The 24,690-nt window shown below is 36.1% G+C and overlaps 4 protein-coding genes across 5 annotated transcripts in view; 1 reads left to right on the top strand and 3 right to left on the bottom strand.

Moving 5' to 3' along the window:
- LOC142339047 (uncharacterized) overlaps window positions 1-386 on the bottom strand; it is a 135,228-nt gene extending 134,842 nt beyond the window's left edge. Inside the window, exon 1 of the mRNA XM_075388704.1 lies at window positions 99-386. The gene's annotated coding sequence lies outside the window, so the exon portion shown is untranslated. The remainder of the gene's footprint in view (window positions 1-98) is intronic.
- A 746-nt stretch (window positions 387-1,132) lies between these two features.
- The window catches only part of LOC142339055 (T-complex protein 1 subunit eta-like), a 235,886-nt gene continuing 212,328 nt past the window's right edge, over window positions 1,133-24,690 (top strand). For both annotated transcript variants that reach the window (XM_075388714.1, XM_075388715.1), the window contains exon 1: window positions 1,133-1,145. The gene's annotated coding sequence lies outside the window, so the exon portion shown is untranslated. The remainder of the gene's footprint in view (window positions 1,146-24,690) is intronic.
- Window positions 9,765-17,242, bottom strand: LOC142339049 (methylosome subunit pICln-like). The gene is made up of 5 exons (XM_075388706.1): window positions 17,008-17,242; window positions 14,351-14,603; window positions 13,784-13,907; window positions 13,142-13,399; window positions 9,765-10,101 (listed from the first exon to the last, which is right to left on the bottom strand). Exons 1-5 carry the CDS (start codon window positions 17,127-17,129, stop codon window positions 10,043-10,045), a joined length of 816 nt encoding a protein of 271 aa, XP_075244821.1. The 5' UTR covers window positions 17,130-17,242; the 3' UTR covers window positions 9,765-10,042.
- On the bottom strand, window positions 17,996-22,737 carry LOC142339048 (cleavage and polyadenylation specificity factor subunit 1-like). Its single transcript, XM_075388705.1, has one exon. The coding sequence runs from the start codon at window positions 22,728-22,730 to the stop codon at window positions 18,333-18,335; it is 4,398 nt and encodes a 1,465-aa protein (XP_075244820.1). The 5' UTR covers window positions 22,731-22,737; the 3' UTR covers window positions 17,996-18,332.

Raw genomic sequence — 24,690 nt, forward strand, 5'->3', positions numbered from 1 at the left:
AAAAATTACTTATCCTGTTCTCAAAGCTGGTAGCCACAAAAGCAGGCCATTCAAGCCGTCAATCTGCACTACCCGCATTTTTGATACAATTGACTTACCTGTTAACTAAAATAAGAATCCATCACCAGAATCGCGTCAACTGTTGAATCTAATGCTGAATAATCAAAATAATGAAATCAATTAACCAACTCCTACAATAATTTGATCAGAAGTTTTCAAACTAAAGCATATAATGAGGCTTTTCTAATAATGGGGCTGTATATATGAATGCTGAATAACGCTCCAGTGAGCACGGTAGTGCGTGGCTAAGTAATTTTAAATTAAATCTGAGATTCTTACTCTGTCTCAATGCATGTGAACTCTGCTTCGAAAAGACACTTTTAAAACAAAAACCAACTAATTGAGAAAGTTGTACCGAATTAGATGTAAACTCCTGTAAATACAATTAAGACCACATACAATGTAACCACGATTAAAGCAAAGTTAAGCTAGATTCGGCTGTGCTGTTTATTACATGCGCAAAGAGAAGCGCGAAGACATTTGGCCGCATTGAGTGACCGTAAAATTAGAAGAGCTGATATATTGAAAACAAATTTGGCTTTCGATTTAAAAATAAAAGAAGATGAAATTACCAAGTCAAAAAAGTTATAAATGATGGTATACATTTAAGAAGTGTATACGAAGTAAGCTAGTACAATGTACTCATGAATAACAGATGCCTGTTATTTAGAGGTTGAAGTAAACAATCATTAAAAATTCAACAGGTGGGCGTTTATAGAAAACCACAACGTTGTATAAATCTAGCTAGATGTGATACAGTATCATTTCGTTCATGAAACGACCTGCACATGATAGAGAAAATAAAGTCTATGAATACAAAAATCTATGAATACCAGAGGAAAGGGATCAAACAAAAAATTTCGAAGTCCGTTAGCACTTTTTTCATTGTTCTCTGCAAGCTCTGACATCCTAAAAATTAGTAACCTTGTGACACTACCTTTGTTCAATAAATAAAATAGGATTCTTCTAAAAAAAACAAACACTATCCTGAAAACAGCGAAGAAGAAAAATTCGAAAATAGACAACACCAGGCTGAAACTTCACTGAATATAGCTGAAAACAATTTGAATTGAGACTTATTAAATCAACAGCGTCTAGGAGACCTGATAATAGGTGGTTGATAGGGTCAAGGTAGATAAACGAGTTAAAAGTAAAAAAAAGTTCAAGCCTCACGTAAAAAATTTTCGCAAACACGTTTTCCACGCCTACTTCTCTCTCATTGACTGACTTCTGCTCAGCCGAGTAACTAATCACCTGTTTTCACATTCCGGATGACTGCTAAATCAACTTTCACTGATACTTCACCGACTTAAAAACTAAAGAGCACGTTGCTCCTCTTCAAGTCTTAAGAAAGATCTACGCAGATCTACTTCCTAGAAATCATTGGTTTCATGCTAGTAGCAAGAAATCTCACGTATCATTTCAAAAATACATTTACTCCCGACAGTAATTGATCATGAGTTTTTAGAAGAAAGGTGACCAAATTACAACTTTAAAATTCTCCGGATCTATTCTGTTTCCCCCCCCCCCCCAGTGCTTTTATGACCCCCAGTTACAAATTTATGTTGTTATATAGCACGTTACTGTGAGAAAAAAAGCACGTGCGCCTGAGGGTCATAAAAGATTTATGCTCACTAAGGAGAGGGGGGTGTGAAACAGAAAAGATCCAATTCTCCGTGTTTCAACTCAGTACCTCTGCGAATAGATGTAAGGACTTTGGTGAGATTTTTTTGATACTAGCATGAAAATACTGCTTTCTAGGAAGTAGATCTTTGTAGATCTTTATGAAGACTTAAAGAGTAGCAACGTGCTCTTAGTTTTTAATTCGGTGAAGTATCATTGAAATATGATTTAGAGAACCAAGGGTACGAATTTTTTGGTCGCCAAAACTTGAAGGTGCAATTAGCAAAAGTGGAAAGCCAAGTTTTGCGGCCCTATCTAAGCGGCCCGCTCGCAGTAAGGAAACATTCGCTGAGCATTCTTGTTACTAGCGCTTCAGGTTTTGATGGGTAGTGTCGAAAGTATTAGTGGGTTTGGCCTCACCGCTAAAAATTATGTTTCCTTACTACGAGCGGGCCGCTTAGTTACGGCCGCAAAACTTAGCATTCCACTTTTGCTAATTGCACCTTCAAATTTTGGCGACCAAAAAATTCGTACCCTTGATTCTCTAAATCATATTTCACTGATTCTTCACCGAAATAAAAACTAAGAGCACGTTGCTACTCTTTAAGTCTTCAAAAAGATCTACACAGATCTAGTTCCTAGAAAGCAGTAGTTTCATGCTAGTAGCAAAAAAAAAAACTCACCAAACTCTTTACATCTATTCGCAGAGGTACTGAGTTGAAACACGGAGAATTGGATCTATTCTGTTTCATCCCCCCCCCCTCTGTGCTTAGTGAGCATAAATCTTTTATGACCATCAAGCGCACGTGCTATTTTCTCACAGCAACGTACTATATAACAACATATAATTTCTCACAGCAACGTACTATATAACAACATATAATTTGTAACTTGGGTCAAAAAAACACTGGGGGGCGGAAAATGATCCGGAGAATGTTATAAGTGCTATAAGTTGTAATTTGGTAACCTTTTTTTCTCAGAACAAAACAAGCTCAAACGATCTCAGAACAAAACCATGTTATTGAAAAATAAAAGCAGCAGAAAGAATTGGAAGATAATGCAAACGCGTGCCAGTGTCGAATCATTGATCAATTCCAATCGGAAGTCGGAAACTTACGGGGCCAGAACAGTTCGCTATTCGAAAAATTAATGGGTCACATTACTCAAAATTCGACTTATTTTCTTGGGCGTCGGAACCAAAATTTTTTCCTAAATTTTTTAATAGCAACACTAACCATCGTATATTTTCAGACAGCATATACAATAGAATACGGCAATCTGATATTTCTTATGATACTGGGATTCATTCTTATCCCTCTTCAACCATTATTGATTTGGGACAAACAGTCGAGCAGTGATCGTCAGGAGCAGAATGTCAATCACTCATCTTTCATGCCGGCCACAATAGTATTGATAATGTTGTTTCAGGGGTTGCCGCAGCATCAACCAATATTATGTGAAACTGTTACAAATGCATGAAAAAAGCTGAAAACTCATCGAGTTCTACTTTCTGAAATTCCACAAGTTAAAAATGGCCATTATGGGCGTGAACTGAACAATTTTGTAATTGAGGAGTTCAATAAGCAACTGGGAAAAATTGATTTGGAGTTTAATGGAACATTTAAATGGACAAAGATAGAGAATTTGAAATTCAAAATTACATCGGAAATATCTAATGATGGTGTTCACTTAAATTTGGCAGGAAAAAATTTGTCAAGAGCAATCGGAACTATTATCAACAGCATAATATTACTGCATCACAAAACAACATTGCACTGCGTCAACTTCAGCGTATTTAATCAATCCTTTGGTTGTGTGGCTCATTATTTTCTGTCAGCAAAAAAGGAGCATTTCCAAACTAAAAGTTTTTATTTTACTGAGCACTTCAAAAATTTATATATTCGGTTGCCACACAACCAAAATTACGATCAATATAATGTGAAAATTAGCTTCCGCTTTTTTTTCGTTTTTTGAATGTTTGCAAAATTGTTTTGTTTTACACTTCATACGCTGGCTCCTTAGTGGTGATATTGATCTAAATCCGGGTCCCTTTTCTCACATTCGTGAATCGGACATTCGGATAGACATAGTTACAAGGGATTGAAAAAATCTAACCATTTGCCTCCTGAATGACCGCAGTTTCGAAATCAATATGATTTTTTCACAGAATTTTCGACAAATCTAACTAAAAACACAATAGTGATCCTAGCTGAAACTTGGTTGAATGAAAACGGATTCTCATCCAGAGAATTTTTGGAGTCCGAAACACCACTTATATTCAAATTCAACGTCACCAAAGACAAGAGTAAAAAAAAGTGTGGGGGTGTGGCCATCTGAGTTCCCGGGGACATATCTTCAAAACAGCGAAATGATCTATATGTACTCAATGAAGGCTTTTTGAGTCATTATGGGTAGAAATATCTGGGCTATCGTTTAACAAAATGTTAATTAATGCTTCGTATAGTCCAAATATAAACTTGGGAAACTTTTTCAATGACGAATTAACATTTAATCTTCCTCGGCGTACTCAACTACTAACGACGTTTTGCTCTTTGGCGATTATAATCTCAATTATTTCAACAAAAGAATCCACTTTGTTGGATGAATTTGCGAGTAATTCTGGACTTAGTTTATCAGACATAAAAACCAACACGAGTCAATAGCCAAGGCGTATCACTAATCGATAATGGGTTTTTCAGCAAAAACCAAAATCAAGAGTTTCATATTTTTCCCATCTGTTGAAATATATCAATTGATTGTTTTGTAGACTACCAATTTTCTTGTTGGAGCCAAAAATAGGAAGCAAAGTTTTATCAGTAGCAGCATATGAAAGTACAATGCAAATAAATTTAGTCTCGACCTTTCATGTAAGGACTGGAGTACCTTATATCAATGTGAAGATGGGATTAGCATGTACAATGTTTTCATAAACGTTTTCAGTACTACTCTATAGTTGCACGCCCCACTTATAAATAGTTTCAACCAGAAAGAAAAGTTGCTGAAAAATCTTGGCTAAAAAAAGCTGAGAGAAGAAATCACGAAAAACTTAGCATTTTTATTATCTGGAAAAAAACCCATCGGAGCAAGCGCATACCAGTTTCAAATATCAGAATTTTCAATGAATTACCAACAAGTAAAGAACAATGGAGTTTCATCAAGAAAAAATTTTGAAAAGAAAGGAAGTGTCTAAATAGAAGTTTTCAAAAATTAGGCTTTAAAATTTTGTGAGAACAATAGGCGTATCTCAATTACTCCAATGTTTGCAAAACTCTTTGAGCGTATACTTCTCAATCAGGTTAACGAATTTACACAAAAAGAAAAAATTTTAAAAAGGTACACAATTCGGATTTCAAAAACATAAGTCTTCTACAGATGCTGTTTTACACTTTATCGAAGCCTTACAAGAAAACTATGATAACTTAAAAATTGCAGTTGCTGTTTTTATTGATATACCTAAAGAATTTAACTCAATGTCGCACGAAAATCATCTCAAAAAGATTGAAGCGTGCGGTTTTTCAGAAAATGCAGTTGATTTTCTTCATTTCTTAAAAACAGACAGCAGTGTGTTAAGATAAATGATGTTTACTCAGAATGGTTAAAAACAAATCGTGGTGCTCCACAGGGAACAGTTTTAAGGCCACTAGTTTTTCTCTACATTAATGATTTTCGAGATAAGGTTCAAGGAAACTTTGATATAATTCAATTTGTTGATCACACAAGTTTCCTATTTTAGCTGAACAATGTCGCCGAGTTGGAAAAATGCGTTTCTCAATACTGGAGAAAACATAACTAACTAAACCAAAACAAATCACCCATTAATACCGCTAAAACTGAACTTCTGTGCGTCTCGAAAGAAAATGAAATTATTGATCTATTAGTTTTTCGAGGACAGCAAATTAAGCCAAAGTCACTGCAGATACTTGGGTATAATTATTGATTCTAAAATAAACTTTTATTTAAAACTCAACAAAGTGCTATCAAATATTGCCACATCGATCAGATCCATGTACCTTATACGTTATCAGTTACCTCTGAAAGCACGATTGATGCTATTCAAATCCCTTGTGTCCTTTCTCAATTCACTTTCAGTGCTCTATTTATTCAGAACTTGAATTTCAATGCAGCGAATTCATCGACAAGTCAATTGGGGAATTAAAGTTTGCTATATGACAAAAAAGTCTGAGAGATCTCGAGATTTCTTAGTAAAATCTGACATTTTGACTGCACAACCTTTAATAAGCCAGATGCGCGTTTCAAAACTTATGAATGATATCTCATCACTGAAATCAGACGGCACTTAGAGTTTTTTCTAAGTGGTAATGACGTAGTAAGAAAAAACAACAGAACTGAACAGCTAATTCTCCTAGGGTCGAGCTGTCGATCATTACAAAAAAGAAGCACCCAAAAATGGAATAAACTTCTCGTGAGGTCCGGTTTATCAAATCACACTCACAGTTTAAACGCATGTTAAAACAGCATCTGCTCCAACAATTCAAACTCGTACCGTTGGAAAGGAACGTTGTTGGCTTCAAAAGTTATTTTTACCTTTAAAAAACGCAACCACTAATTTTGATTTTTAACATTGTACTAATTATGTATATAACATTTTAAACTTTTAATATTTTAGCTTACTCAAACTTCATTCTGAAAAATTATCTTGAACCGCTAGGCGGTTCTCTGTTAACTCCAGCAGTCTCCTGTGACTGAAAGCAGGGTCATGTAACATATTTCAACCCACTCAAAGATATCCTCAAATATTGGGAGTAAAATTCTGATTCATTTCAGCTTAGTTACCATGCATTAATAGTTCAGAGAAACAAATAATTTTAATCGGAATACTTTTGCTTTGATGCAAAGTAAAGCAATTGAACCCAGTTTAATTTTCGTGTTCGTTCACTGACAGGGTTCATTTTAAATAAAAAAACATAGCACGACAAGTCCTGACGCACAATTCAAAGAATTTTCATTGACTAACCAGAAAACTAGACCTAGAATGGGCTAAGAGTGAATTGTGAAAATCATTTCTAAAAACGGAAAATCAATGTCAAAAAGCCGTTAGCGAGAACAAAAAACCACTAGAGAGAAATGTAAAATTGATTCTAACAAACTAGGCATAGAATAAACTATGAATGGATTGGGATAACCATTTAGAAAAAATCCGATCCAAAAAATCGAAAAAACTGTAAAAATCAGAGTGAAATTGCCGCATGTGAACAAAAAAAACCACTAGCGAGAAAGCGAATTGTTGTTCAAACACCGTTTTCTCGCTCTATTTTAAATTTAGAGCGAATAAATTTCACGCCGCAAAACCACTCGCTTCTTCGCTCCACCACTCCCTGTTTCGGCGTGAAAAAAATCACTACTCCAATTTGACTTCAAAATCATGAAAATGTGTGAACAGATCTTAAAAAAAACATAGCGGGAAGAATTTCGGAAACCTTTCGAGAAAATTGCCCATACTTATGACTAAACAACTGAACAACCATTGTGAACACTGAACATTCAAAAATGCCATTAAAAAATTTAAGGAAGAATATAAACGGCATTCAAACACAAATTGAACAAAACAAACTATAAAAACTTAAGATTTTTTAACTTGTTTTTTTTATAGGACAAGGAAACATAAAGCCGAAGAAATTTCCTTTGCAATTAGAGCAATAAAAAGCTCGAAAAACAATGGGCAAGTCATAACAGGCTAAGAAACTGGTCTAAGATTAAAAAAAAAATTTCAAAAAAATAGGAAAAATGGTTTTAATTTTCTCAATTTTTCTGTCAATTTTCCTAAGAAAAAACAATAATTTATACCAAGAAAAATTTAGTCAATTGGTATCTGAATATTCCTTAAGCAACAATCTTCTATCTAAATTACACTAAAAGCATTAAAACAAAATAACAGGCAAAAAATCATTAAATTTTGTCTAAAAATCAGCAAAATTGATCAAAAATCTCCAAATTAGCATTAAACTCAAATTAACTACTTCAAACCCTCAATTCCTATCAAAACAAGTCAAAACCTAACACAATAACATACCCGGCAGATTGCTGGAAATAGCTGCCGTTGAATCCAATAAGCATGATTGGGATTGAAAGAATAGAAGATATCGAAAAAAAAAAGATTTTTGTACAAAAACATTTTTCAAGTCTGATTTATTTTGATGGCATTTCGTAGTTGAACATACTTCTGTCTCTTAGAGAGAGGATATAGCGGCTAATATCAATACCAATAAGCATAAGAGATGGTAACTAAGACTTATAGGAACGACGTTCAAATAGCGGGTATCTAAAATTGGGCTTTATGGGTTTATCCCGTTTCTATTTCTGACTTCAATTTTTTTATTCTGACTCTGTTCATTTTGAATTGCTTTGCTGAGCAGCTGATTTTCGAATTCACTTTCAGCAGAATGAGAGAAGAGAGAAACTAGCCTAGAGAAGTCAAAAAGATTTTACGCAAAATGCTGAAAAAAGCGGCAAAATGGTAAAGCAAAAAAAAGTTCGACGAAAAAAAAAGGAGCGCTATAATAGCCGGCTGAGAAGATGAGGGCGGCTTTTAATTATAATCAAACCTCATAACCATTAAAAGTTGCAAAAAACTGCTTTTAAAAGCCGCACGTGAACAAAAAAAATTTACTCGCTTAGAGAATTTTTTCACACATCAATTTTTCGCTCTCTCAAAAACAGCGGTATGAACAAACACCACTCTCCTTTCGCTCCGCTCTTCACTTTTGTTCAGCACCAGAATCACTCCAAATTTTTTCAAGCGTTTCACTTCCCGCTTCAAATTTCACTCCAATAAAATTGATTTAAAAAAGGACTTCTCCAATACTCCTCTTCGAGTCGTAAAAAGACAATGCCCCAATACAATTCAAATTCTTTGAATTGTAAAAAAATGTTATTAAGTCCATTTCGTTGAGAATGACTGAGCTCTCTTCTTAAGGTTTAGTCTGACTGTGTGACTTTTTCCTCAATAAACCTTCCCTCAATAAGTTGTCAGGGAAAAAACAGGAAACATAGCATCCCCCACCAAGAAACATTTTATTGCTAAGAAATTAACTAATCAATTAAATTTTCATGCCAAAAACAAGTACCGCACTTTAGCTAAAAGCATTTCTGAGCTTTCTAAAAAAGTGACCAAAGATATTAACTGCTGCACAAGTTTACTAATTCCGGCTAGCAGGCGTCTGCGGGTCAGTATCCAAAAAGGATTTTTCAAGCAAGGGGCGAGAAGAGTACCAGCACTCTTTGTCATAATAGATATCGATATACAATGATATCATAATAACATCAATCAATAGAACTTTCAGAGACATCGGAAAAAGACATTATGCCAAATTGGAAAATTTACTGACATTTAACGCATAATCACTAATCAACCAAAAAGAATTTGAAAGAATACTTAGCTAGCCGAGGACAGTAAAACTTCGCATAAACTAAATTTAAAACATAGCTGGCAGATTGCAAGAAAATAGCCGCAATAGCTTTGTAGATCTAAAAAACAGTAAAAAAAGGCAGACCGAAAAAATTCGACTTTTCATTGAAGGCTAAAATGTTACATTTTGATTCAAAATCTGTATAAGTTTTTGCTGCCTCTCTAATAGCTGCTCTCTAACAACCTTCATTTAAAGTGACACATACCCATTTGACCTCTTTGAATTACAGTAAATAAAAGTCAATTTCAAAGTCAGGAAGTCATTTTTGAGAGTGAGGTAGGTCAAGTGTGACCAAAAAGTTAATCACGCAAATGAACAAAAAACTCGCTGCACTAAGAGCGAAAAATGACGTCACGCAGAAATGGAAACTTGGTTCAAACAAAAAAACTGCGCCTAGAATAAGTGTGTGAACAGATCTTTAAAAAAAGACAGCTCCCCAATACTATTCAAATTCTTTGAATTGTAAAAAACAAGAGAAGGCCAATAATAGCCCCAGCTATCGCTATGAGGCAATTAAACAAATTATTTAAACAGACATAATAAACTCTTTGAACAAAAAATTTCAATTGAATGATAGAATTTTTATCATCAATTTTGACCATATAAGGTGTTAAATTTGAGTAAGTAGATCAGTCAAAGAACTATGAAAAACTCTTCCTTCCAAAACTAAATTATGTCTGAAAATTAACAGAATTCAGTCAACAAATGCAACAAATATCCAAGCAGTGATTTATTTTCCATAAATAAATTAAAACAAGCACGTTGCAGGTGGTTAGAATCAGCTCTAATCAACATCATCAATGCTATCTCAGCAGTAATTTGAAGATTTTTTTACAAGTTAAAGTTCTTTTTTGTCACGAGTACATTGCACGTTTTCAGAGAGTAACATTTTTCTCCCTGTTCAAAATTCGGTTTCAAATTGAATTAACTGCTCAGCTGCCTGTGTTATTATCCTCCATTTCCATTTGCTCGGCATCTCCGCCGTTAGAAGCTAAAACAATACTGTATTTACAAATACATCAAGCAGTGAAGACTGAAAAAGCAAAAATCTAAATATATCTATCTAGAAATTAAAAATATGCCCAACGTTAAAAACTAATTCTGACTTAATTTTATTTCCAAACAGTTTAATTAATTTAGGAGATCCAAGAAGTTTCGAGCGCAGCAAGTTTCTCTCTTTTACCCTTCAAAACAGTTCGCAACATGAAAATTTGAACAACAAAAATGCATTTTTGTGCGGGTAACACAACTGATCACTACCTAAAAACAGACCAAGCCAAAAACTTTAGATAACCTGAAAAAATTTAGATAAAAATCAACTTAGAAAACACTAACCTACAACCGTCGGACGAATAACTCTCGCCGACAGCTATATTGATCCGCACTATCGAGCCTACAAAGACTCAAATTATCAAATTATATCTTACTTATAGCTTTTCAATACAAACCAAAAGCAGGCTGAAAAAGACATAAACTAAAAGCAGGCTGAAAAAACATAGCCGACAGATTGCCTGAAAAGCTGCGAAATAGACTTGAGTGCCGAATATTACAGATTGAGAAGTATACATATATAAGTTAGAAATATTTTAACGCCGCTCAGAAAACGATGTAAAGAACATTTAGCAATAAATTAATAAGTATTGTGAGAAGACTTTTTATTAGGGACCTTTGTTACACATATGAGTTACTTTGACCTTAAATTAATTCAACTTCAACTTAAGTATTAAAGTTCAAAATACATTTTATTCAGTGATGTAAAACATGTATCATCAAAAATCTAATCGCGCAAATGAACTAAAACACTGGAGAGTTAGAAATGGCGCCAAGCGTGAAAACGCCACGCCGTTAGAAAGATAACTTTGACTTTATCAGCTTTGCTGTGTGAACAAACGTAAAAAGAGAAGAGCGTTGGACGACGAAACAGAAACGAATAGCAAGACCAGACTTGAAACTTTGGATGGATTGAGAAAAACAATTGCAAAGAAATCTCATCAAAAATTCAAAAAGCCGCTTCTTAAACCACAAACGAGAAAGCGAATTTTCGTTTCAAGCAATGTTTTCTACCTCTATTTTAAAATTAAAGTGAAAAAAATTCACGCCGCATGACCAATCGACTTTTTGCTCCACTTCCTGTTTCGGCGTGACCAAAATCACTTCTCAAATTTGGCTTCAAAAATCATGAAAACGCATGCACAAAAAAACAGCAGTACAAGTCCTGAACAGCAGAATTGACTGAAAAACGAATAATCCACTATCTGACCAGCAGAACACATGAATATTACCGAATCAAACATACATAAATTTACGCATTCAGATTATAACAATGCCGGCATTCAGAATGTAAACGATTTCAGGATAAAAATGGTTTTCAATCAAGTTTAGATGGAACAGCAAGGAAGTTTGGAAGCCAAGTAGAAAAATGCGTGATAAATGGCCAGAAAAAGGCAAAAACACATAAGAAATAGCAATAGTATTCAATACAGCTTCTTGATAATTGATGTCAATGTATTCAAAACCAAAGTCAAAATTCTATTAATTACACAAAGGCAGAAAAAGCTCAAAAAGTATTCATTGGAAACTTGAGTTCCAGAAATTCAAAAAAACTACAAAAATTCAAAAAATTTGAAGCACACAATTATTGCACTTTTCTCATACTAATTCATTTTAATTATTCATACTAATTTCATCAAAATAAATTCATCGTAGCTAAAATATGCAGAATGACTGACTAACTTACATGTTTAAAATTTACAAAAATAGCTGAAGTAAAAAATGACAAAGTTCTATCTAATGTCCTGAAAAGCAAAATTAAATTGCTAAAATATACCAACTAGCACAATCACAAGTCTTCAAACAGATTCAATGGCCCCCTGAAGAAAGAAAAACTCGGAAAAGTTTGCAAATTGAAAAAATGGCAAATTGTAATGAAAGATTGCAAAATTTCTATTTTAATATCTTTCAAACTATTTTGCTGAAAAATATCCAACAGTTTCTTTTCAGGTTTTAACAAATGGGCCCTATTTATCGAAAAACTCGATTTAGGACAAATTTCACCAATACGTGAAGAAAAGCCAAACTTTAATGGGAAGTCACCAAAGTTCCTGATACTAAAATCTAACTTTTTCGACGTCGCTAAACACTGTCTTGAAGACCAAGACTTTAGACCAATTCATAAACAAGACTTTAGAGCTCCCAAGTTTTTTAAAAAACCTGAAAAAAGAAAAATCACAACTATAAAAAAATGGCAACTTTTACAAAAAAGGTGTCAAAATTCCGGATACTAATACCTTCAAAACTATTTCTCTGTCGATTAAAACTGCTTAGTAACATCTCTAAAAACTCTTAAAACGATTAACTTGAGCCTAAAGATTATTCAAAAAAACTCGATAGAGGTCTACAAATTTAACAAACTTAGAAAAAATGCAAATCTTAGTGAAAAGTCGTTAAAATGCAGTATATTTATATCTTCAAAACTATTTGGTTGTGGTTATAGAGTATCAATTAACTCATATGCAAGCCCGGAGAAATATTCATTTGCCCCTAAAGATCGAAAACCCGAAAAATGACAAAATGAAAATAGCAAAATCAAACTTTTTGTAATTAATTTTGTATTACCAAAACATATACCATAAAAAAACAGATACGAACGCCATTTCAAACAGGCACGGAAACCGGCTTGCAAAAGCCTACTATGATCTTTGACCAATTTCAATCAAGTTTATCCCGTTTACCTGTTCATCCCCTTTCGAAAGCTAAAAGTCATCTGAAAAAGTGTGAAAACATCTTTTAAAAAAGACAGTGTCCCAATACAATTCAAACTCTTCGAATTGTAAAAAACACGAAAACCGCAATATAGCTACGCTCAGCAAACAGCTTTGTCTCTATAACCAACTAAGTTTATATCACCAATTCATGCAAACGTAAATTTTGCTTTTCAAAGCTCCAATACTAGAAAAATTCCAGTTTCCGAAAAGACCATAATTCAAGATCCCCAGATAGATACCACCGATTGGTCAAAAACCAGAGCTCACCTTGTTCAGTTTCGTTTGCTGACGCTGGATCGGTGGCCGTAACTGTGTTGGAAGTGAAGTCTATGTGGACTTGTTGACCAGACTGGAGCTGTTGCATAATGTCATCACTAAACTGTCCATCAGGTGTGAAGAATTGTTCCATACCTGGAACTGCAGCACCTTCTGATTGATCGCCTCCTTCATGCAGTTGCTGACCGGGTCCAGACAGTATGCTAATCATACCATCTCCGGCACCGAACTGGGTGAAATCACACTCACCTGGAAACATTTTGTGCGTCAATGCACAATAGTTTACTTTGACCGGCCTTATCACCCCAGAAATCTACCACCTTTTAGCCAAGTAACTGATGCCAAACTAACAACTAAACTGTGCAAAAATTTTTAATTCACAATGTTAGTATTCGCAAAGAGTAAAATTATTCAACTCATTTCAAAGATAAAATTTAGAGCAATGAAACATTTTTCATACCAGCTCAATTAGTTTCGCGGACACTCCAAAACTTTAAGAAAAAAAATGCTGGAACACAAACTGAAGACAAGGATAGTAGTAGTAGTCACTAATTTTCATATATATTGTTCGATGACATGTACAAAGCTATTGAATAGTTTGACAAAAGTTTGAAAAGTTGAGAAGGGGCTTACCGAAGTCATTGTTATCACTGTCGTCACTATCATTCATAGTAGGGTCTGGGTGTAACTCTTGGCAATGGTTCATGGCTTGGAACATGGGCTCTAGGTCTAGCACGTTGTCTGGACAAAAACGCACCTGAAATGCATCTGGTGGAAAGCTACGTGGGTGAAATGAAGACCACAAGGCCTTGTTGATCAAATTTAATACTAATCGGGATTTCTGATTCAACAAATAGCAAATGAACTCCAATAGTTCATATTTTACACGTATCAATTATTAATAGTGCACTAGATATCAATTATTAATAGTGCACTGGAGCTTATATGATAAAATCTGGGCTTAAAAGGTTGGAACCAGGAATTCTAGCTGACTGAGCTCTTAAAGCAGGATGAGAAAATGAGAAATCTAGCCGAAGGCTTCTTGAATTTCATTGGTGTACGCTCCCTTCGACTTCCCCGTGGCTGCACCCCCGATGCATTTCAGACCTAACAATGAAAGAGCGCGAATTATTCGTTTAATTTCTCATTCTCTCAGACACCCATTCAGCTAGATCGGCGTCTCATCAGATGATTTCTAACCTCACAACACATGTCATCTTCGACATCTAAATTGACTTGGTCCTCATCATCACTGTTCGCATCTTCAGCTACTGGCTGGACCATTTGCATGTCTCTGTTTGAAGAAGCAGATACTGGGAGCACATTGCCTTCTACCATGAGGTAGAGACAGTCTTTCAGGAAGGCGTTCTTGTCACGCGAGATAGCATGCAACTGAATGTTGGGGTAGAACAGCTCAAAACCAGTTCCGTCTGTTGACTGCCACACTACATTACTGAAAAAAGAGTCGCGTCCAAATTCTACACTAAATTTGAGCTTCCGCAATTTGTAAAACATTCTTTAATCAGAATGGAGCTATTATCAACATTAGCCCGCTGAATTTGCGCAGATATAGACTACGTTAAGAGGTCAAATCATTAGGACACCAAAATGAGCTAACCATTTTTTTTTGAAAAATGATCATTCAAACTAGTTAGTTTCGATTATAGAATTGATGAGATGGCGATGGCCTCCCAAATACTGGTTTCTAAATAGCTCTATTGAAATAATAGAGATTTTCCAATGCTAACTTGTTAACTCTCTAAGATTCATAAGTCGTTTTTAAATCTTACATAACCTTACAAGATAGACTTTACAAGACTCCACAGGGTTCGTAGGTTTTACGCCAAATTGGCCGCATGTGCCATCTTGTGAAAGAAGTAAATCCTGCAGAGGTTACAAAATTTCATCGTAACAGAAGTAAACTGGAGAGCAGTTAAATTCTTTCCGGCAATACGATCTGGCGTAGAAATTAAAGCGATTCTCAAAAAAGGCAAATTTCAGAGTAAAATTTTCTGAGATACAACGCTTTCAATTCTCGCTTGCAATCAAATTTACGTCTCTGGTGAAACAAATATTTTAGAAAGATAAAACGAGAGATTTAAAAAAATCAGTGAACCCGAGCAGTTGGCATCACCAAAAACCAGGAAACACGAGAATATAGAAAACCTTGAACATATTGCCGCCCGCTGTTTTTGGATTAAATCCCACAGTGCATGAGAGTAATGCACTTGAACAGCGGTCAATTGGATCGCTAACCACTATATGACACACAAAGTGACGTATATTGTCTCTTTGGCATACTGGAATACATTAGACGTTGCAGATTTTGATTGTAACGGTTAACAATCTACTAACTCTGGGGAAACCACAAAATTATTACATTTCGGCTTGCCAATAGCAATTTGGAGTTTAGAATTAGGCCAAATTAGGCAAAACTGAGAAGTTGAACAAAGCTCTGTTTCAGCGGAGAAAGCGATGAAAAAAGTCCTCGGAAAATCACGCCTTAGCCCACATCATGGTTATAGAGTTCAAATTATCCTAATAAATGGCCCGCGGTTTCCGGATTACATCCCAATGCGTGAGAGGAATATGCATGGAAAACCGTCCGCTTTGGTTGGCAACTCAATGACACAAAAAATGTCGTAAAGTGTTTCTTTGGAACACTGGAATACATTAGACGTTGCAGGTTTTGATTGTAACGGTTAAAAATGTACTATTTCTGGGCGATCACAATTATTACATACTTCCAGGCTTGTTTTTACATTAGGTTACCTTTGATTCGACTGAGTTTGAGTTCACCGGAATCAACAGAAAACTAAGAAAAAATGTCGCTCTCACTTTTTTGGTGATGCCATTGTAATGTAACAATTAGGCCAAAGCAAAAAAAGATCAGCAGTTAAACAATGCTTTCAGTTTAAGCGGAGGCCAGAAAAAACTTTAGCAATTTCACGCCTGGGCGCAGATCATGGTTAATGAATACAATCATGCATAGGTAGTTTGATACCATTTTACAATAGCCCTTGGACCACCAGTTAAAAGTATCCCAATTGAAAATCAGATTGTGTGAGTTCCAATATAGCAATTGAAAAAGCGATTGTGTGGGTTTTATTATTCCACTTGAAAACCCGATTGTGTGGGTTCTACTAATCGAATTGAAAACCCGACTGTGTGGGTTTTGATTCACATAATAAATCATCATCAGAGTGACGAGGAGCCATTAATCCGAGCGTTGCTGTGATTCCAAAATTGGATTATGACTTTAAACTGATAACTAATGGCATGTCAATGAGTTAATAAAAACGACTAAGATTATCTTACCAAGCCATATATTTATTGAATTTGCCCTTGGACTAGATACACCCCCCGCTTAAGCTGATTTCAAAAAACTGTCATAAATTGTTATTCGGATCGGACTATTTAAAATTTGTGAGCAAATACCAACAAATTTAGCACGTAGATTCAGCGACTACTTGACTCACGAGCAAAAAACATGAGGTCGAAAAATTTGCATATTTCAATTCTTCGATTCAAATTTTCCTTTTGCCTTCAGCCTAATATTTTAAAAAGACATCGAGAGATAAGACACATTATTTTAGTGACCATGGGCAGTTGGCATCATTAAAGACAAGGAAACACGAGAAAATAAAAACCCTTGAAAACATTGAAACCATGTTTTTCTTGAGATTAAAAAAAAGACTTGCAAAAGCACTTTCAATTTTTCAAGAGCTTTTCAATATATTACTCAAGACGGTGTCCATCAAAGATATCGATGCCCCCAGAAAAGTAGGCATTTAGTTTCCAATCCCCAAGCAACTTTTGAGGGGCGGATCGATATATTTTCAAAGGATGATGCTTACTCCTCGGTGATATAGACGATTCCTTTTCCAAGGCATGTCTGGTCCACAAACACTTCTGTGTTCTGCTCTTGATGGTGGATCTTGGCAGTCTGTGTTGGAGCAGTTACGTACCCCAAAGCCATGTCTGGTCAACAGTCCAATGCAAAACAGAGGTCACAGGTTCAAATTCTAACAACAATCAATATGTGCGCAACAGTTTCTCTGAAAAGTTTAAGATTTGAAATGGAGACAAACAAAAAAACCTGTCTTGTCAAGCTTCGCCTATAGTATAGAAACGATCGAAGGTAACTGCTGTGTATACCTGAAGCAGCTATGAATTTTGGGCTCTGAACACCCGCGTTCTGTGACTAAATTTTCTGTTTATCACAACCGATAGGATTTTACACCCATAAGACATCGAAAATTGCTATTGATCCACTTCATCCGGAGTTTAAAAGTGACATTATAAGCAATTGTTTTTGTTCTGGAAACAAACGCACTTTTTCTGTTAAAGCATAATTATAAACAACAAGATGTTTATAAACAACAGAAAAGCCGGTTTTCTTTGGTAATCTGGTTCAGATCTTATCAAGACCAATGATTTTTTGGTGTTTCAAGTTCTTGAAAAAAAATCAAAATTTCAAGATCATGCATCTTCTCTGCTGGAGGTAACATATAAACCAACGTTAGAAAGAAATGTACGCAGAACAATCCAAACTGATTTTCTTCACCGTCAGGATGTGATTTTTAATGAAAGGCGATAATCGCAGAAGCACACTGAACCATTGCGTCAAGCTAATTTCAATATTGTTCCTGGTCACTGTCGTCATCTTCATTTTTTTCTCTTCTCAAATATGGAGGTGATGCATCCGTTCATTTTTATTTAATTAAATTAGTAGGCTTTCCGACACCCACTTTACGGTAAAGCAAACGAAACCCAGTTACATGCTATGTTTTGGATATTTTTAAATCTTAGTTTAATTAGTTTTTGTTTTAATTACCAATATCGAAGACAAGAAGAAATTTATAAGATTACAAGAAAGTACACAAATTTCAGCATCAACTTTTTAGAGAACAATCAAACTTTTCGCGAAGAGACATACAAATATTCAGGCCAGGACGAGATCTTATCTAACAATAGAGAACATGATTTCAATTAAGCCATCAAATAGGTATAATCACCCTCGTAAGTTCAGTCAACCTCGCCTTTGATTTGTCCTCTATCACACAATTCTGTTTGATCAAATCCTTTGAGTCAAACAAGTTCAAGGTCAAGGTTACCGACACTTGATATGCGATGTTTACAATAAGATCCCGAAACTTGAAATAAAGACAGTTTAGCAACATCAAAACACACATGTAGAATGGTGCACTTCAGCCAGATCATCCAAAATGTAGTGCATATCGATTCCAATCTTATCCGCAATGTCCAGCTTCTCTGGCAAACTAAGAGCGGGGAACTGGAATATAAGATCTCCGTCAACAATTCCACGACTGGAATTAATCAGAGTTCTCCAACCCTCCTTAGGATACCTGTACGCTTTGGGGTTCAAGCTTGCTGATTGCACTAAGACGCTGTACATTGTATTCTGCAGCATTCTTAGCCTTCTGTAGAGCTTTTCTTGTACAGGTAGAACATAACCAATAGCTCCGTCTAGGGTTCCAAAGTATGAAACCATTTTATTATCTAACTCTTTCATTTTTCTCTGATCATTACGCTGAGTTTGGAAGAACAAAGACTTGCACTTGATGTTGATAAATGAGTTGATTTTGCAGCCAGAATTGAAATCGACCATCTTCACTAATCTTTGACCCGAATGGCTCTCTTTTAATTCCGGTTGGTACATCAGCAAGTTCAAGTTAGACTTTGTGTCTGAGACCAAAAATCCCATCAGCTTGTTGTCGACCAAGAACGTAGAAGCCATGCTTTCAACACGTCGCGTGTCTTTGCTAATTAAACTGAAAGCTTTAGTTTTGGGGTCAAATTTGTGAAGAATAATACTTTTGTATATATCATTGCTAAGTACAAAGCTTTTCATGGTGTGAATTCCCAGAGTGAATGGAGTTGCATCTACAAAAGCACAAGCTGTAAACTTTTGGAACTGAAACGTGTGAATAAATATTTTTTGACCAGATGACGATACTAGGAATCCTTCAACTGCGTTGATAGCCGTTATCGGACCTTTCTGTTCATGTTCACAGATTAATCTAAGGTTGAATTTTTTCGATGTATTTCCTTTTTCAATATCTTCCTCTGTGGGTTTTTGGGCTGTAAGATCAAACATTCTGATCCAACCTCGACATGGTAACTCCTCACCATACACTTGGCTGCAGCCAATCACAACGTACTCTTGTAAAGCTGAGCGTTCGCCTTCATTTGCCAATTTGACACATTTTAGAGCTGTTATGTGATCCCATTCATCCGATTCCCATTTAACGTCGGGTTCAAACTGCCAAGAATCCGGCTGTATGACCCTAAGAGCAAACTTGGTGATAGTCGGGTAGACATAATTTTCATCACGCTCTAGCAACTCCGGATCCAGTTTATCCAGGACTAATCTTGGCATTCTATTTACAGGTTCTGAGGAACTTGTTACTACACAGTACGTTCTAGTTTGTAAATGATAAGATACATGTTGAACTGTAGCTTTGATGTTGATTTTTCTAGTCGGCCAGTGCGCGTCGTAATCCCAATTGCTAGGCAGAACTGCAATTCGAAGTTGGTTCTTCTGGTTGAAGTAGAGAAATCCGGCGGGACAGTTTACGTTGTTCAGATTAGCGTAGTTCACTATAGGCCCATCGTGCCACATTATATGCAATCTTAGAGCACCTTTATCTGTCAAGAAAATCCACAGGGGGTGATACCCACAAACAAACACACCATCGTATCCCGCAACGTTTTCAACAACTCGGATACGCTGAATAAGTCTAGAGATACTCGTACGTGGAATCGGGTATCCATCGCCAGCCAGGATTACTTCCTCTTCTTCTTGTGACCCGGGGAGTCCAGCGAAAAGAGCCGGTGTCTTCTTGGATACTCTACGTTCTCCCAAGTATTGATGAAGCAGTGTCTCGTGGCAAAACTTATGCAGCGATATTTGCAATGTTCCTTGAGTTTGTACAATAACCGATTCCTTGATTTCATAAACTATCAGTTCATCACTTAACAACGCAAATAAATGAGGCCTGCACTTATTTGCTCCAAGTCCAACCAACAGAATCTCGTTTATTGGGAATTTGTACGTTCTCATATCTTCGCCAAGCAAGTGGCTCTCCATTTTAACCTCCACGTGATTTCCAGATAGAGTGAAGGTTTTCTTCGCGTGATAAAATTTGTGAACAGTGAAGCATGGTTTAAGGTCAGGCAACGACAAAATTTGCAGCATACCGTTTTGCATACCCAGAACGCACCAATACGTTGGGGTCTCCTCGGTAATTTTTGTGTACTTGAACACATTTGACTTTTTACCCTCTTCTTTTTTGACGCGGGAAACTCCTGAAAATACAGTCGACAGATCCATGTCCGACTTTTCTCCAAATAAGAGCTCTTCTTCCTGGTCTACGGTAAGCTCGATAACGCTTTCTTGCACTTTCGATGTTTGAGTTTGGAGTGTCTTCGCAGCAGCAGCAGTATTGTTGTCCACCGATTTCTGCCTCGTATCAAACAGTCCACTGACATCTTTGTACAGACATCCTGATGTAATTAAGAACCCGCTCTGATGTTCCACATCTTTCTTCACAAAACTCAGCTCAACATTTTCCAACTCGTCATTTAGACGCTGTATCTGCACGATGTGAAACGTTCCGGAAGAGTTCAAAAGGAAAATAAACAAATCGGTTACGCTGACGTAAACAATGGGCGAATCACCAGGTTCAAGAGATAACATTGACTTAAGCAAAGTATGCTCCAGAAGGACAACTTTGGTCGGTGTAACCTGGATTGAGAGCCTTTTGTCAACATTACCCGCAAAAATGGTCGTTTCATTGTATATAAACCCACTCTGCTCAACTTCGTTTATTTCCTCTCTGGTTTCCAGAATCGCAGTTGAATCATGTCGAGCTAAAATTAAACACGAATGACGTTGCTGTCCTTTCTCGTCAACGTCCGAGCCCAGAGTAGTCCAAAGGTCAATGTAGTTTGGAAGCTCAAACGTTGTGATCAGTGTCGGTTTCACAGCTTTCTGGAGCACGGAAATAGCTCCATTTTTATCATGACCGGACCCAACAAGCAATTCCGTCTCCACATCCGTTGAGTTCTGGGCTAAGCCTTCTGAAATGCACAAAGATTCTCCAACTGTCGTTTTACCAATCGGTCCAATGTTCAGAATACTGTCGCATACTTCCAGGTTATAAGAATATATAACTTGCGAAATACTTTCAGACTGTAGAATTGCCTCTCCGTAAATTTGGTGATCAATTTCATCGGGAACAATTTCCATGTAGTCAGCCACAGTATTCAATCGACGTTTCTTGTTAGCCGGTTGCTTTTGTGGTGACCTAGTCAAGGCTGTATTTCGAATTCTGCCAATTGGTGCGAGAGTTTTTGTGTAATAAAGCAAGAGGGAATTAGCTAGCCTCGAACCCAGAAACAAATAATTATCGCCCAAATGAACAATACAACATGTTAGTACACTGGTGGCAGCTTTCTGAAAATTGAACGACTTAACTGCTCGCATTTCATCTGTTAGGAGTGTAATTATGTGAATATCTCCAGTTTTAAGAATGACAGCAACCTTGTCCGACTCTAGAAGACACAACCTGCATGTATCAAACACAATTTTCTCATCGAAAGCCGGAGTTAGTAGAAAGTCAGTGGTTCCTTTTGCCAAACTGTTAGTCATGACTCCGTACGCCGGAATGCTTTGATTCAGATATATCAGAACATTTGCGCCGAAAACAAGAGATCCTCCGATTGGTTTCGGAACCGCAAGAAGCCTGAAACAGTCAAATGGCAACCCACTTTGGGACCATATAATAGGGTATGCTTGATGGGTTAAATTTAGTGACAAAGTGATCATAGAAGCTGTATCTTTGCGAACCGCCAATCGCCCAGCCCAAGTCTGAATCGGATGGTACAGAATTTGCAACGTGGGTTCAAAGTACCCATGAAGAAATTGGATGTCATACACATTCGAAACCGGTTCCTCTAACTCAAGCAAGTTGATATCAAAACTGGCCAGTGTCCGATAAATTTGCAAGAACTGCTCTGTTGCCGAAGATCCTCTCTCGTCTTGCAGTTCTTTTTTCAAAGGGATAATGACAATTTTGCTTCCGTGGGCCAGAAAGGCCGCACACCTCATTTCTGGGTCAACTCTAACTTCAGGCAGCGTCGGACGATCGCATAACGTCGGCTCACTTTCGTTATAGTCATAAAGCGATAACGATTTCAAATCGTTCGATGCGTGATCATAGCACAAAAGCACAGCATAGGCAGGTTGGAAGGTTAAAATTAAAGCATCGGTTATATCTTGTTCGCCATCAGGTTGAGCGCTCCGACGCACCACGCCTGCCGAAATTACGTTTCCAAATAACCGAAATGAAGCAACCTGTTCTAATTTAGCACGCGCCGTGAATACACCTGTCGTTTCGGAATTATCGCGGCAACCAAGTCTGTATACTGTCATCTGGTTAGCTCCGAAAGTGACGAGTTGTTTATGTTTGAGGGTTGTGAAATAACACCACACCGCCGTCTCAACTGAGGTAGGCGGGTGATTTACGTGAAAGACAGCATGCATCGAAGTCATGGCTAACCTTAAGCATCAACACTAATATATACAAAATCAGAGCCATCAAAATCATCACTGAACAGGTATTCAAAAGATTGCAGATTTTTCCACTGCTGTACTGTAACACTTTCCAGCAATCTAATCGCTTTAAAATGTATTAACATTCTTCAAACATTTTTAAAGGCACAGCTGAAATGAAATAGAATTGGCAGATTACGAAGGACAGAACAGAGCTGCAACAACTAAAACCTGATTGAATGTGAAACATGCCAAAAAGTTAATGTACCGACCGTTCTTCTCCCAAAACTTTAAAGTAAGCTATTTTGGTAAACATTTTTGACACAACCTATTAAATTTACCCAATTTCAAGAAGGAACCAAGGCTTGTGAAAATTAGTGATAACGTTTTGATGATAACCTCCGCCGACTTTCAATTAGATCTCAATTCTTTTATTGTTCCGACCCTCTTGAGGGGGGAGGAACTATATACTCAAATGGGTTTTTTTTTGTTCCGTGAATTTTCGCCGCTCGATATATTCATCGTAGAGAGTTGAGACTGGTATCATTAGAAAGCTCGTCCAGCGTAGAATATGGAATTAAAAAGATTTTTTTAATTTTCGTTTTCTACAGGGAGTTATCGAGGTTTAAACTTCTGAGAAAAGAAGAGTGAATTCACGTTGTTTTTATTCACATTTTCCGGAATTTTTGCCTAAATTTTCGTCAATTTTGCTAAAATTTGTTATAATTTTTAAAAATAATGTCATTGATTTTATTTTTGAAGACGAACAGGCATTGTTGATTAATTTGATTTAATTTTTCTGGTCAAAAAATCTGGATAAACATTTCAAAATTTAGCCTTTTTCATCAAAAACAGCACGAAATAAGCTACTTTAGTCCACTTTGATTAAATTTGCCGACATTACACCCCCAAACAACACTCATACAATCTTTGTAGACTCAGAGGGGGGCTATTTCTACTTCAGAGTCTGCTGAGAGTGCACTGGAGTTAAAACTTTGCCGTTTTTTGCTAAGTTTACTAGTTGAATATCAAAAATGCAGAATTTATTTTGAGTTTTCAACTAACAAATTATCTATATCTACAACATTCGAAAAATCAATTGTTCCTAACGGACAATAAGTATTAGCAGGGCTAGTTTTGGGCCATTCTTGGATTGTTACAATCCAAAAAAAATCGAATTGTAATCAGTCGGTCTTTTTTTAAAAAAAAAAAGACTTTTTTTTAATAATAAAGAACAGAACATATCAAATCAAAGCTCAGGAGTGATAGGTCCAACCAACCAATTCGCTTGCTAAGCAGCTCCAAGCTAATGCATTTAGTTTTTTAATTGAAAGTTTACGGTCGTTTCTTTTTTAAAAAATAATTGAATTTTCCATAAATAATTGTTAATTACTTTTCCTCTATTTTTTTCTTAATTTGTTCAACTTCCAGCTTAGTGTCAGCAAAGAAAGACTGATTCTTCTTTCTACTGATTTAACATTTATTCTCGGTTGCAGTTTTAAGCCTGAAGTTATTGTTTTCTTGCTTTGATACTACAAGATTTCAGATTTTTGTTTGTTTTGATATTTGCCAGTTTTTCACGTTTTCTAATTTTGTCACATTATCACATTATTGACAGTTCTCATGTCACCTTATTAGCAATCTGAATAAAACACAATTGAACATATTAAAATCCTGAAAGATATACATCATCGTTTTAACGGCCTCGACGCCTCTTTCTTGAAGAAATCAATTGAATTTTTTAATTTTGTCTCTAACTGTCATTTATACTTTGTCGTTTCGGTCGTATGAAATTTCCTGTATAGTGATAGCTTTCATTGGCTTTTCATGGAAGAATAGAAGAACGGATATTCTGATATTAGTAGATAGCTGATGGCTTTCATGACTTTGAAAACAATCGTTTTCCAATATTTAAAAAAAAAATTTTAACTTCGCAATTTTGTTCTTTTTATGTTTCTTT

The sequence above is a fragment of the Convolutriloba macropyga genome, chromosome 5 (assembly GCF_964194025.1).
Source record: "Convolutriloba macropyga chromosome 5, txConMacr16.3, whole genome shotgun sequence".
Classification (NCBI taxonomy): domain Eukaryota; kingdom Metazoa; phylum Xenacoelomorpha; order Acoela; family Convolutidae; genus Convolutriloba; species Convolutriloba macropyga.

Excerpts from the sequence above, each read along its gene's own strand:
- LOC142339048 (XM_075388705.1), bottom strand. The coding sequence starts at position 22,730 with ATGACTTCGATGCATGCTGTCTTTCACGTAAATCACCCGCCTACCTCA.
- LOC142339049 (XM_075388706.1), bottom strand. The coding sequence starts at position 17,129 with ATGGCTTTGGGGTACGTAACTGCTCCAACACAGACTGCCAAGATCCAC. Across the intron at positions 13,908-14,350 it reads AAGATGACATGTGTTGTGAG|GTGCGTTTTTGTCCAGACAA; the intron begins GTTAGAAATCAT and ends GATGCATTTCAG. Across the intron at positions 13,400-13,783 it reads CAGTGATAACAATGACTTCG|GTGAGTGTGATTTCACCCAG; the intron begins GTAAGCCCCTTC and ends AAATGTTTCCAG.